The 14,016-nt window shown below is 53.3% G+C and overlaps 1 protein-coding gene across 1 annotated transcript in view; it reads left to right on the top strand.

Annotated features, from left to right (window-relative positions):
• Positions 1–13,143, top strand: part of PLEKHG4 (pleckstrin homology and RhoGEF domain containing G4) — a gene marked incomplete at its 5' end in the record, with an annotated part of 30,891 nt that extends 17,748 nt beyond the window's left edge. The window contains 13 exons of the mRNA XM_087940789.1: positions 913–1,051; positions 2,315–2,440; positions 3,762–3,956; positions 4,403–5,178; positions 5,793–6,042; positions 6,536–6,625; positions 6,746–6,970; positions 7,231–7,425; positions 7,784–7,961; positions 9,925–10,041; positions 10,134–10,367; positions 11,648–11,829; positions 12,043–13,143. Coding sequence (XP_087796915.1) covers positions 913–1,051; positions 2,315–2,440; positions 3,762–3,956; positions 4,403–5,178; positions 5,793–6,042; positions 6,536–6,625; positions 6,746–6,970; positions 7,231–7,425; positions 7,784–7,961; positions 9,925–10,041; positions 10,134–10,367; positions 11,648–11,829; positions 12,043–12,048 — 2,713 coding nt within the window. The remainder of the gene's footprint in view (positions 1–912; positions 1,052–2,314; positions 2,441–3,761; positions 3,957–4,402; positions 5,179–5,792; positions 6,043–6,535; positions 6,626–6,745; positions 6,971–7,230; positions 7,426–7,783; positions 7,962–9,924; positions 10,042–10,133; positions 10,368–11,647; positions 11,830–12,042) is intronic.
• Between the last annotated feature and the right edge of the window lie 873 nt (positions 13,144–14,016).

The following is a 14,016-nucleotide window of genomic DNA, read 5'->3' as shown; positions in this document are numbered from 1 at the left end:
ACTTCATGGATTTCTTCCATCTGAAACAAACTTTAGCCATAGACTAAATAATGCTCGAATATATATTGGGCTTGCCAGTATTAATTTCTTGATGTGTCTCACTTAGCTGCAGCGGTAAAGATATACCCATTCTGTCTTTCTTTTTATCATACTTCTCAAGATTTGCATTCTTCCCAAGAGTGATCTGGTCTGCCAGGCTTGCCTGCCATAGCAAGCTCACCATCGATAGCGGGCGCCACCTGGAAGTTGATTTCTCAGATCCTTCCATTGTTGGTGTTCTTCTCAGCTTTGTGATCCAGCATGATGTCAACAGCCAGGTCTTCCACCACCCCCAATAATTTTTTTATTTTTATATTTTTAAAAAACATCATATTGTAAAACAAGATATGAGAATATTTAAAGAAAAATGAAATAAGTTATGATATGAATTGGAATTGGATAAAATAAGTATAATGAATATAAAAATATTTGAGAATACTTAAAGGAAATTGGAATAAGTAATAATATGATATGAAATTGAACACCAAAGATGAATATGTAATCATGGTCATGTTTGTATTGAAATGTAAAAACCTGGAACCACATTGTTCACCAAAAGAGATATTTTTTAAAATATAAAAATAAAAAAATGATTTAAAAAATTAATCTCAACGACCTTTGGGAAGGTAGGAATTGAGAGTGTAGAAACAGTGCTTCCTTCTCCACCTAGACCAGTTCCCAGGCAGGTCGCGTTCAACCCTAGTCAACCCTGCTTCCACCTGGCCCTTTGCCGGGGCCGGTCCTTCCCTCCCCCCGGTCGGTCTTCCTTCCAGGCTATGTTAATAGTAATGCGACGTGGGAATTCCCCACAAGGGTTTCCGGCATCCAAAGGGTTGGAACTTCATTGATCAACCGCCTCTGCTTTTCTCTCAGAGATGCCATGAAAGTGGCTGGCACTCTTTACAACGAAGTGGACGAAGGAATGCACCAGCTGGTGCTGGTCTCTAACAGGCGCATCCAAGCCCTGGAATGGCTGGTGGAATTTGAAGCTGTGGAGCGATGCTTTCAAGAGGTCAGTGCCCGGTGTTTTGCAGGGTTATCAGACGGGCGCCTTAGGGCTGTCAGGGGCTGCTCTGAATTTGGGGGAGTGACGAATAAGTCACATTTTAAATGGACTTTCTTCTGACCTCCAGGGTCCCTTCCAACTCTGTTATTCTTATAACGTGGGACTGTTATTATTGGGCAACTCCAAGAAATTATTGTGAATTTGCAGTGACAAAAACAATATGAAAATAAATCTCTGCCCCCGTCATTAATAATCACAGTGGCATTCATGGGCTGAGCTGCCCTAGGGAACCCTAGCAACTCCGGTTGGTTGCTGGATGGTTTTAGAGGAATGTCCAGAGTGGACCTGCTGCCTGGGTACTCGAAGGCCAGATGGATGATAAGGTGAACATTCTTGACGTCCTTGTTGAATATTGCAAAGTCCCAGGCCCGAGGTTGGTGTTTTAGTGGAGCTACTGTCATGGTTTTTTACTTGTAGCTGTTTTAGTCTGGGGTATTGTCCTTTGTTGTTATGTTTTTAATTGTTTTAAACTTCACTGAATGTGTAAACTGTCCTCTTTTGCAGTGGAGCGTCTATAAATCATCATCCCCGTGGCCGTCCTCATCCTTCAGACTGTGCCACTGAAAAGGTCCTGACCTATCTTCCTGGACCTAGCAGTCTTGGGCAATTTTAGCCAACTAAAAAGTTGTCTTTTTAGGAAAGGTTGTTGAGGAAGCAGTTGGGCTTCAAAAGAGGAAACGAGTAATCTCAAGCATTTTTAGGTTTCAGCCTGGATATAATACTAAGGGAGTGTTGACCGTGCTTGATGGGGGTAGAGCCTCTTGTGGAGCTTTGATGGGGGTGATGCAACCGTCCCGGTTCTTCTTGATCTTCATGAGAACTGCAAGGGTGGAGGAGAGGAGAAACTGTCTGAGATGTTTTCTCAAACTACCTTTTCGGAATAACAACTATAATAAATTAGTCATTAGGCCACATCAGAATACAAAATGCAGAACAATAATAAACCATGTCATGTGGAATATTTGGGTTCTGACCCCTTGTTGCTTTAATGTGTGTGACCCAAGATGTTCCCTGTCTTGCAGTTGACTCTCCAAGAACGTATAGGTGCTCCGTGCTGATTCCTTGGACGGATTCAGGCTCTGCTTGCCTGACCGTGGCCTTGGTGGTGGTGGCTCTTTCCCACGGCCATCACCGAGCAATTAACAGCCCACAGCTTGAGCCAGAGGGGCCCATTCTTGCCATTAATCTACTTTTGCCTCCTTTTCTCAGATCTGTAGCTGGATCAAGAATGTTGGCGAAAAGCGCCTCTTGGAGCTGAACACCCTGGACCACCATTCTCTGGAGGGGCTGCTTCAAGCCAAAAGGCAGTTCCAGGATTTGGCACTTTGGGCAGATGTGAGTCCTACAGTCCGTGCATTCTCCCTCCCTCTGGTATATTGTTCCCTACATTAAGTGTAACAATAGGTAATATAATACATACAACAGGACGTTAAAATGGTATAAAGCTGTGGAATAAAAATAACGTTCCTGAAAAAGGAAGGAAGGAGGGAAAGTCCCTCTTGGGAAGGCTGAGGGAAGAGGTGAGGTTCAGCAGATGCCTTCAAGTGCTTCTTCTAGGTGCCTCCCAACTTTCCTGGGGGAGCGTTGCAGAGCCCCCCCCCGCCCCCCCCGCCAGCAGAGGCATCCTGTGAGTCCCTGGGGTCTGTAACGGGGCCTCATTGTTGAGCTCAGCAACAGGGATCCTGGTCGTAGCTTCTTTAGGGTCTCTGGGACTGCCGAACCAAACCTTGAGCCTGGCTGGAGAGCTGACTGGGGGCCACAGCCGAGGGGAACCCTCTTTCCTGCTCCCTGCCTGCCGCATTGGGCACTTTGGGACCAAACTCATGACAGTCCTCTAGAAACAGGATCCACCACATGGGAACATCTGCAGCGAGGCTGTTCCTGTCCAGTCATAGTTGGCAGCTCACCCGTAGATATTCTGTCCACAGAGGTGACTTGGGACTCCCAGAGACAATGCCAACCGTGCAGCCATTCTTCCTGCCTGACTGTGAAGCCCACGTCTTGTCAGGATTCAGTCTGTTGAGTGGCCCTTATCCCTTACAACCAATTCAGATGTCACAGAGACAGAGAGCTGAAGGTCGTCTGCCTCTTAATGATGTCCAGAACTTACCGAGACTGAGCTCAGTGGTTTCCTGTAGATGTTAACTGACCTTGGAGGCAGACATGGGCCTTATCCCATCTACAGCACAGCTGCAGGGTGTAGAGTGACAGTCACCCAACGTGCTCCGTCACTAGAGGCTCTTAAGAAGAGACTGGACAACCATTTGACTGAAGTGGAATAGGGTCTCCTGCTTGAGAAGAAGGGGGTTGGACTAGAAGACCTCCAAGGTCCCTTCCTACGCTGTTATTCTGTATTCTCCAAGCTGCTCTGCCTTTAAGTGCTACTTGAAAAGGCATAGAGACAACTGGCCATCCCGAAAATCTCTGCTCCAGCAGAGAGAGAGACCGAAACTCACCCAGTCAGTTTTCATGGCTAAGGCAGGACTTGAATTCCCCACCTCCTGCTTTCTAACCTCGACCAGACTGGCTCTCTTTTCCGACCCCCTCTGGATTTAGCCAGTCTTGGCTGCCTGGAGGCCTCCTCGGGAGCAGGGCAGGCCTTTGTCTGTGTGGAAGGTGGTGCTTGGCTAAGGAGCCTGCTCTGCTCTGCTTTCAGGAGTATTGCCAGAGGGGCCGGGAAGTGCTGAGGAGGTGGGACGGGGAGGAACATCCACTGGCCATGGGGCACCAGGCAGGCGGCAGAGTCCAGCTGCAGGAGTACCAGAACCAGCTGCAGGGATTCTGCCGAGAGCTGGAGGCCGGCAGGAGCCGGGTGGAGCAGGCGGTTGAGCTCTACGGATTCTTGGAAGAGGTGGGTCCTCCTGAGGAGACGCAGCCAGGACGTTTCTCTGCGGGCTCTTTGCTCCTTTTCTCCTGGGGGCTGGAGGGGTTAGCCCCCCCCTCTTGGCTGGTGAGGCCCTCCTGGCCTGGGCCAAACTCCTGAGCCCCGTGAGGAAAGTGTGGCATGGCCTGGAATCCTTGCCGAAGGAAGGCCGGCCCCTCCAGCAGCGGAAAGGGAGGGCTGGGGGCCAAGAAGCCCGGCTGGGCTGGGAAGAGCCAAAAGCCCCTTGGCCACGAGAGAGCCGGGTTGAGGGTCTCTTCTTCAGGGTCCCTCCTGGGCCTCAAGCAAGCCTCCCTCCGTGATCCCAGGAGGGTCCAGGAAGCCCCCAGGAGAATCTGCCCCAGCTTGCCAGGCGTCTCCGAGCTCCGAGCACTTTTTCCTTCCCTGTGAGCTTTTCTTTCTCTCCCTCCCTGCAGGCGTACAAGTGGGCAGAGGAGGGGATGCAGCTCCTTGCCCGCCTCAGCGGGGACAACTCTTCTGCGGCTGTTGGGTGTCTGCAGAGCTTCTGGGAGCAGCACCCAGGCATGAGTGACAGCCAGTTCCAGAGTATGAAGAGGCTGGCCGGCCTGCTGCCGAGCGGAGATCCTCTTGAGAAATGGCAGCTGGTCTGGTCCAAGTGCCAAAGGACCAAGCAGGGCTTGGCGACGAGGCTGGAAGCTGCGCGGAGGATCCAGCAACCGCCAGGCCCTCTCCCGGCAGAGGAGGGAGAGCCCTGCTTGGCTCCTGCGGACAAGAGGGCTCCTCTGGCCGAAGTCCCCAGTGTGGTGCCTCTAACTGGAAGGCCGGCTCTGCTGTCCAGGCGGCCCGGGGGCAACACGGTGGAGCCTTGCGATGGAGCTGGAGAGGGGCTGGTCCAGGCTGCTTGCAGCCCCTCTTGCCAGCCGGCTGTTGACACTCCTCCGCCCTCCTGCCGCCTCTGTGATGGGGGAGCCCCTCCCTCCGCCCAGCTCTTCTCCAGAAGGAAACTGAGGAAGGCCCAGAGTGTTGACCTCTCCAGCGCAGAGGGACCTTGGACTGGCGCTGACCCCGGCCACTGTGGCAGCACCAGAGTCTGGATTAAAGGCTTGGAAGTCAGCAGCGTGGAGCCAGTGGGTGGGCCCTGGCAAGGCCAACAGCCCCTCGGCTCCTCGGCTGCCTTCTGTCCACAAGAGGATCAGAGGCTGAGGGGCCCTGTGCCAGAGAGCTGGAGCAGGTGGGTTTGGACTGTGCTTCCCCAGTCCTGGCACTTGGTCCAGGACCGGCTTTCTCAGCCAGCCACTGACTGAAGGTGGAGGAAGACGTGGAGCCCTTCATGCCAGCGTCTGTGAGGGACAGTTTTGGGGAAAGAACGGGTCCAGCATAGGTGGGTGGGGCACCTGGCAGCTTTAATGGGGGCGGGGGGCTCTGTGCCTCCTTCAAAGCAGTTCTGTTCTTTATTTGTATGGTCTCTATTGATGTCTGCCTCTCGCCAACGTCTCATGCCGTTCGTGGTATCCAAGGAGGTGAGCTTGTTCCTCCAGGGACAGCGGTTGGCCTCTTCCTTGGATTCCCTTATCCACATCTTACCAAGCCCTGTTTCCCGAGAAATGCCAGTGGCCCCCCAAGAACAGAGGCTGCTGCCTCTGGTCGCTGGAATGGACTATGGCGGATGCGTCTTTCCCTTGTTCCTCCCGTAACGAAGGCCGGCTGGCTCTGGTATTTGACGTCGGCTGCCAGCTTTAAGGCTCTTCTCTCTTGACCCTCAGAGGTGTGGAGGACCATGCAAAAGTCGGATACAGCGAAAGGCCTCACACCCAAATGCACTCTTCGCCTCTTCCTGTATTTCAGCAAACCGCAGCGTATCATGGAGGAGATGGTGATGACCGAGCAGGAGTATGTGCGATCTTTGCGCTACATCCTTGGCAACTATTTTCCTGAAATGGAGCGGGCGGACCTGCCACAAGATCTGAGGGGAAAGCGAAGCGTCATTTTTGGGAATCTGGAGAAGATGTACAACTTCCACAGCCAGTATTTCCTGAGAGAACTGGAGCACTGCTGCAGCCATCCTCTGCGCGTCAGCCATTGCTTCCTGAGACATGTAAGGGGGGGCGGGGGGGGGCGCTTCCTGGGTGGACCAGTGGCAGCACAGTGGAGAGGAGAAGGCGGGCGGGCAGGCGGGCGGCTGCTCCAGGTGGTCTAGTCCAGAGCAAATTTGCAGCAGGGCAATAAAACTGATTTTGAGCCTAAAAGATTGGCTCTTCATAATCTTATTCTTGCCACGGAACGCATGAATTTGCTAGAATGTTAGTAGGTATTTGTAATAATTGACGTTTAACCCTCCCCACAGACGTGTCTCTGTCGGGCCTATCGTAATAGTTACAGTGGTCTTGGAAGGGTTTTTGTCCGGTTGGAGACAGGTTGGAGCAAGTCAGTCATGCTGGTAGAATTAAAGATGTCTCTTTTTGTCAGTCCTTTCACTGGTAGCCCAGAGTGATAGTGGTTGACTTTTCCCCCTTACCTGAAAAGATGCCTTGGACCTGGAGGTGGGGAAAAGATCCTCGCTTAGTTTGGGTTCCTGTCCTTTCTCGCAGAAGGACCAGTTTGGGATGTATGCCTTGTACAGTAAAAACAAGCCCAAATCCGACTCCTTGCTGGCCAGTCAGGGGAACGCTTTCTTCCGGGTAAGTTGGTCAGACGCCTCCCCGAGAGAACAAGGGCCGCCCTGGCCAAGAGTGCAGTGCCCCCCCTCCCCCCCAAGTCCTGGGGCCCCTCCCGGCTGAGGCTGCTCTCTTGGCCGGCAGCTCAAGCAGATGCAGCTGGGAGACAAGATGGACCTGGCCTCCTACCTCCTGAAGCCCATCCAGCGCATGAGCAAGTACGCCCTGCTCCTCAGAGACCTCATCAAGGCGGGCGGGGAGGCCCAAGAGCAGGAGCTGGCCTACCTGCGGGCGGCGGAGCAGATGGTGCGCTTCCAGCTGCAGCATGGCAACGACCTCCTGGCCATGGATGCTCTCCGCAACTGTGACGTATGTATTGGCCCAGAAGCGGGGAAGCCAGCGGGTGCCAGGCTTCGGTCTCCACAAGTTCCCCGCTCCAGTGGGGAGCTGTTGGCAGCGGCAGTCCCGCCAAGGCCGTCCCTCACCGGCATGTGGAATTGGGCTTGTGAGGCGCTCTGGGAAGGGGAAGAGGCTGGGTTTCACCTTGCTCGTCTTCAGGGGCATCTTTGGGGACCTGCCTTCTTCTGGGGGTCCCCAAGAATAATGGACTTCCTGGCTCCTCTGCCTAGGTGAACCTCAAAGAGCAGGGACAGCTGGTGCGCCAGGACGGGTTTAGCATTTCCCTGGGCCGAAGGAAGTACCAGCGCCACGTCTTCCTCTTTGAAGATCTGATCCTCTTCAGCAAGCCTAAGCGAGTTGAGGGCGCCCCGGATGCCTACCTCTACAAGCGTTCCTTTAAGGGAAGGACTTCTCCAGGGGGTCTGGTCTCCAGCCCCTCGTGCTTGCCTCACCAGGGAAGACACACTGTCTTGCCCCCGGGTGTGCAGGGTCATGTCCCGCGCGCAGCTTTTCTGCCATTTTCTAGATGGATCGTCACACTTTGTGGCCTTTGGAGGGAAAGATGTTCCACCTCCCCAAGTGGGCTGGAGCTGACTTTCTCAGAGCGCACTTAGCGGCTCAGTGTCCAGCCTGTCAGGCCTGCTGAGGGGATCAAGGCAGGGGTCGCCTCCCAGACCACATGGCCTCAGTTCTGTTCCTCGTCCCCCGTGGAAGTTGCCCCTTGGCCCCACAGGCAGCCTCCGCTGCATCGTGCATGATGGGCTCTCCTCTTCATCCCGGCAGATGGCAGAAATCGGCCTAACGGAGAACTCGGGGGAGAGCGGCCTGTGCTTCGAGATCTGGTTCAGAAGGTGGACCTCCAGGGACACCTACGTCCTGCAAGCCAGCAGCCCGGAGGCCAAGCAGGCCTGGACAAGTGACATCACCAGGATCCTCTGGGAACAAGCTGCCCGCAACAAAGGCCAGTCCCCACACGGCTCCTCCACCTGGTTTCCGACGAGGGGGGCTCGTGAGAAGAGCCCTAGGGAGTGGAGGGGGCTCCCCTAAGTAAGGTCCTGGGGGCAGGGGCTGGGTGGCCTGTGCCTTGGCCAGGTGAAAGCGGAGCTTCTCGTCCCAAAAGGAGGGAGTCTGCCTCCAGGTTCTCCTCTTCCGGTGAAGGCACCGGTGCTGCCCTTGTCGTGCTTCGACATCCCCAGGACTGCTAGCAAAGCCTCTGCAGGTGGTTCTCTGACTTGTGGAAGAGCCTGGAACGGTTTTCACAGGAGGCGATACTGGGAAAGACGGCGAGACCAGGGCCAGGAGGAGCGTGCAGGATGGGAGAGGCATCTAGTATTGAGCTGATCTTTGGGGGGGGGGGGGCAGTTTTTTCATGGGGAATAAACAGGAAACATTATATAGAAATACGATTTCATGGCTGGACAAGTCCTCGGGGAACAGCACTGACCATTCCTTGGAGTTCTGGCTGCTCTCAGCGGATGTCGCAGTGAGCGATGTGCTCTCCAACGTTCCCTAGCCGCTTTCCCCGTACAGAGTTAGCGAGGAGCCAGAAATTGTTCCTGCTGCTGCTTTTGCGCCCACCTGTGCTCCGTAACTCCCGTTTCTGGCGTGCCTCCCTTTCATGGGGGATGCGTTGCACAGGCAAGGCTGGTGAGCTGGGCTACATCTAGGCTAGACTGCTAACGATGCCTATAGATCCACCTGGAACTGAAACAAAAGAGGACGGGGGGGTCGTAGAGCGGAATGAAGGTGGTCTGATTATGTGAATGGCTGTTGATGAGATCCTACCTGGAAGGGAAGGTGTAGTTATAAACGAAAGCGCCATTTGACTTATTGGTGCACTAGTTCACCTGACTTTCCTTTTGGATCTCTTTGGAATTGCTTCTCTGGAATCTTTGCCAAACTTTTGTGGTTGCCTTCAGCTAACTGCTTGGGGGTGTGCTGTGGGATTAACTTCTGCCCCCAGGGCCTGTTCATTTGATCAGGAACCTCAACCCGAGTCTCCTTTCCTCAAAAATCAGTCTTCATCCCATCGAGCCGCCACCCCCCCCACCCCCGTCCTGAGCTCTCAAGCTTGATCAGACAAGGCAGAGCTTTGCGTTGGCTTTGTTTTCTTTATTTTGCCTTTTTTTCTGGATATTGTGTGTATATCAAGGAGAGACCGACATTAATTCCTCTGTGAAATTAACTATTTTAGCCTGTTAATGATACAGGTGGCCATCAGCAAAGTGCTGGCTCTATCCAGAGATGCTCTTGGCACCTGGCTAGTCATCTAATTGTTCTCCCGTTTCTTGGCTTAATTATCCCCATGCTGGTAATAGTACTGCTTTTGATAATGCGGCTGTGTAGCTATCCAAAAGTATAGCTAGGGGTGTGTAGCTGTTGCTAAATTCCCCTAATTAAGGCCTGCCAAACTCCCAGGCCTTCTGCAACTTCCACCTTCCTTCTGGTGCGTTCAGATCATCTAGAAGTAGGCTCTTAGTTGACCGATGTTATCCACGCCTCCTGCTTCCTTCTCTTTTCCGTGGCAGCCTTGGATCCCCTGGGACCTGCGTCTCTTCTGCAGCCCCAGGCAGCCCCTTCCCCCTTTTCTGCCTGCTTCACTTGGGCCTCGCTGCCCAATAACTTCCAAGGCCGCTTCAGCTTCCTTTCCCACAGGGCAGGAGAGCAGAATTCTCCATTCTCACAGACTAAGGGAAGATTCACTGCTGTCATAGAGGTGGCTCTGGGTGTGTAGGAAATCCATAGATTGGGGATAGTTGCGTGTTGTGTTCCAGTGGAGGAGCAAAATTAGAAGAATTGGAGAATTTGGAGGGAGGCTGCACTCCTGGAAGGATTGTGATGGAGTGGGGGAAGACAATGCCTGGTTTTTTGCGGGGGTGGGGGGCACATGGCGCTTCTGAATGGCCGCCATTCCTCCTCCCCAGAAGTGCGCCTGCAGGAGATGTTGTCCATGGGGATTGGGAACAAGCCTTTCCTGGACATCAAGCCTAGCGAGGCTGCCATCCACGACCGAGCCATCAATTACATGATGAAAGGCAGAGGTGAGCCCCTCCCCCGCGTGCTCCTCCCGAGGCGCCCTTTGGCCGTCCAAGAGGGCCCTGGTCTCCGTGACGAATTCCTCTCTTTGTGGCAGGCGCCAGGACCCGGGCTTCCATCGCGGTGTCTCTCTTCGACCATGCCAACCCTTTCAAGAGATCTCCGACCACTCTGTCCGCCGGCAGCCGATCCTCTTGCTCGGGGATTGCACCTCTCAACCTGCACATGTACCTGGATCAGACCTTGCTGCCTACAGTGCTGCCCACCAACCTTCCTTTACGGGCTGGGGAAGATGAGATGGAGAATGAGACAAGCAGCCAGCCCTCTATGAGTAAGTCCATTCTGCCCTGGCACCATCTCAGGAAGGACGGCCCACCAGGAGATTTCCTGGAGCATCTCTCCTCGGTCAGCCGAACCCTGCAAAGGAACAGGAGCGGCCACGGCCCCCCCAGCCCCCTCTGGAGCAAAGCAGCTCAGTTCCCAGTCTCTGCCTGGGAAGCCACAACCTCCCTGAGCACCTTCTCCAAGCAGCCGCTTCCCAAAGCAGCAGGAAAGGGATACTGGGTGACTCCGTAGCTGGCCTTGGGCTCAACCCTCAACATGGGTTCATAGATGTTCACCTAACCTTGTGTGTCCCAGGGTCTAGTTTCATGTCATGGTGGAAGGACAAACGTTCTGGTCCATTTAGCACCCCCCTCTCCTCCCCGGGTGACACAAGCCCTGGGCCGGCTTCTGGGTGAGCTGCTTCCTCAGGCCCTTCAGGCAGCTAGAGCAGGATCCAAGGGTCTTCCAAGCCCAGGGCTGTGGCAGGAAGGTTATCGAGACCCTCAGGCAGAATTGATACCAAACACCTGGCGCTTAGTTTGACTTGGAGCAAGACAACCGTGTGCCTGTTTGGTGCACCCGTTACTTTTCTGGGAAGTGTGAGGTGCCAGCAGTGTGACTGGGCAGCCCTTGTCTGCAGCGCTCGTTCCTAGCAGGAGAGCTCATTTGCTCCCACCTCCCACCCCGACTCACCAGAGGGGCACCAGGGGCGTAGAGGAGGAAGCCTGGCTAAAGGAAGATCAGCAGAGATTTCACGAGGGACGAGGAAGTCGGAAGCCACACGGGTCAGACTGGTGCTGCCTGGTTGGCAATTGACCCATTGCCCAAAGGCAATCTTGCAACCGTGGCGTGAGATTGCTTCCTTTTAAGCTTGGCTAAGAACCGAAACAGCCTAGGAATAAACATGGAGTGTTCCCAGTGGAGGGAAATGGGAAGTAGATTCGAACCCTGAGCCCGGGGTGACTCCTGCTTTTCTGACTGGCTGGTAAATGATCCTGGAGGAAAGCAGCAGCAGCAGCAGCCGGCCACGGCGGAGGCCACACCGATCCATTTTGGTGGCGCAAAGGCTGAGCCGTTTCTCCTTCCAGCAGCCCCGCAGCTGCTCAGTGCAGTTCCGTTTAAGAGAGCAAGGATGGAGCCCCTCTGGGCAGGGCGGGGGGCAGGTAGGAAAGGGGCTGAGGACGTGGGTGGGGTGGGGTGGGGGCGGCAGGAGAAGAAGCCCTTCTCCCCTTCAGCACCAGGGTTGTCTCTTCTCAAGGTGCCCGGAGTTTTCTTCTTTCCCTGTAGCCACCGAGAGCTCCGAGTCTTCCCAGGGCCTGCCTGGAAGCGGCTCCAGCAGTTCTGACAGCTGCCTTCACAACTTGGGTGAGGACCGGAGTTCCCCCCTCCCTCCAGCAGCAGACGAATTCTCCTTCACCTGCACAGATACGGAGAAAGGCGGTTTCCCCAGCAACCAGTATGTTTCAGCGGTAAGCAGATAAATGGTGCTGGGCAGGCCAGGCCGAGGCCCCCCTCCCGAGAGTCCTGCCCCCGTGGCTGCTGCAGGGCATAGGGTGAGGATGGTCTCTGCAGGCCACCTGCTGGCTCCTGGTGGGCTGAGTAGGCTTGCGCCCTCAGGGACCGGGTGGCTGGGGCAGCCCAGGAGTCTCCCGGTGCATCTCCCGCATGCTGCTGTCTTGCAGGTTTGAACGCCGTCAGAAGACCGCAGGACACAGATGGGCCCTTATCCTCCCGACAAGCTCTGCAGGAGGGACGCAGGGCCGGGCCGCCTCTTCCGGCAGCCTGAGAGCTGAGGGCCCAGGGAAGCGGCAGTGGCTGAGAAAGGCCGGTTGGGGGCTCAAGGGGTGGACCCAAAGGCCAACTGGAGTGGCGGCGGGGTGGGGGAAGGGCCTGAGTGCTTGCTGCCGGCAGGTTTAGTTCACACCAGATTTTCAGTAATTGTATAATTAATGCAGAAGGGAAGAAAACCCAGATGTCGTTATTTCTGCAAGAACCTTAAACCTTGTAATCCGGCTTGCTTTCTTGCCTGGTGGTTACGGATGATTTTGAAAGCAAGTACCACAGAAAGCTAAGTGCCAGGTCACCCCACCTGCCTTCCCGCGAGGTAAAAATAGCAGCCCTGCGTGGTTCTGCTTGGCAGGACAAGGTCTCCATTCTCCACCTGAAGGAAGGTTCATTGGTTTCTCCCGTTTCTCTGACTCTGCCCCTTTGGGAGTTTTCTCTGATCCTCTCGTTCACAATAAAGGCACCTCTGACTTGGACCTTTCAGCCTGTTGAGCTGGGTTTTTTGAGTTCAGTTGATGCCCACGAAGGATTTTAGAAGCAAGTTTCACAGTGTTAGGTTGTTTGTTGAGTGTACAGAACTCGGGGAGACAACTAGAGATGGCCGCTGGAGCCCCTCCTTTCCGTGCACCTCCTGTCTTTATGTTAGTCACATCTTTGTTCCATTCACAATCTATAAATATGGCTTTTCTTTTATACAGTTATTTAAGAATTAACATTTTCACTTTCTAAGAACAGATATTACAGCTGTTTGGTGCAATACAAAACGCCTCTGTACAGGATTTAGGAACATCAGAAATATTTTTTCCTTAATCTATTATTGGCTTTTATAGAACTTACAAAAAACGGAAGAAAGCTTAGACTAAATTTGGCAGGAACACAGCATCTCACATATTTCTGGGACTCCTTGATTTTGGTTGTTCTTTAATTATTGTTACTGCTGGAAACAAAGTAGTTGCCACCAATGTTATTTTTAAATCTCAATAAAAAGTTGTTCCTTCCAGTTGTTTGGCTGCATGTTTATTGCTTAGATTAGAATCAGAGTAGAGGCGGAAGGTACCTAAGAGGTCTTCTAGTCCAACCCCCTGCTGTAGCAGAAGGCCCTATACCAGTGATGGCTAATCTTTTTCTCGTCACGTGCTGAAAGTGCATGCGTGCACCCATAATGCAATTCAGGCACAACCCCCCCACTGCACATGCACGCACGCGTCTCCCCCTGCGCATACGCAGCAGATACCCGGCAATTGGCTGACTGGCACGCACAGTGGGTCTGTTCCGGTGACCTCTGGCAGAAATGGCTCTGTGTGGCACTTCCAGCCTGCGTGCTGTAGGTTTGCCATCACGGCCCTATAACCATGTCAGACGAGTGGCTGTCCAGGCTCTTCTGAAAAACCTCCATAACTTCTGAAGGCAAGTTTGTTCCACTGCTTAATTGTCCTCCCTGTTAGGAAGTCGTTCCCCCCGCCCCCCGGCTTTCTTCTTTGTGGCAGCCCCTCAAATACCGGAATGCTGCTGTTATGTCACCCCTAGTCCCCCTTTTCCCTAGACTGGCCGTACCCAAATCCTGCCACCATACTTGATATATTTTAGACTGCAGGCCTTACCATCTTAGTTGCTCTTCTTCATCACTGTCCTCCTTGTTTGGAAGTATCTTTTTTCATGATCTTTATTTTTTTCCTTTTAGATCATTAAGAATTTAAAAATTTCTAAAGAATTAAAATAAAAAAAATATTTTTTACTGAAAAAAAAAATGAACACATTTTTAAAAATTGTGAAAAGAACTTTTTAAAAAAATTGAAAAAAAAATGAAAAATTGAAAATAAGACCATTACAGTCTTCATGACACCCAGATAGATGCTGCATGGGATAAAGTA

This window comes from Pseudonaja textilis, chromosome 11 (genome assembly GCF_049901715.1).
Source record: "Pseudonaja textilis isolate UNSWEBS1 chromosome 11, rPseTex1.2, whole genome shotgun sequence".
NCBI lineage: Eukaryota > Metazoa > Chordata > Lepidosauria > Squamata > Elapidae > Pseudonaja > Pseudonaja textilis.
Note: the sequence above shows the minus strand (reverse complement) of the source record. Positions and strands in the feature narration are given on the sequence as shown.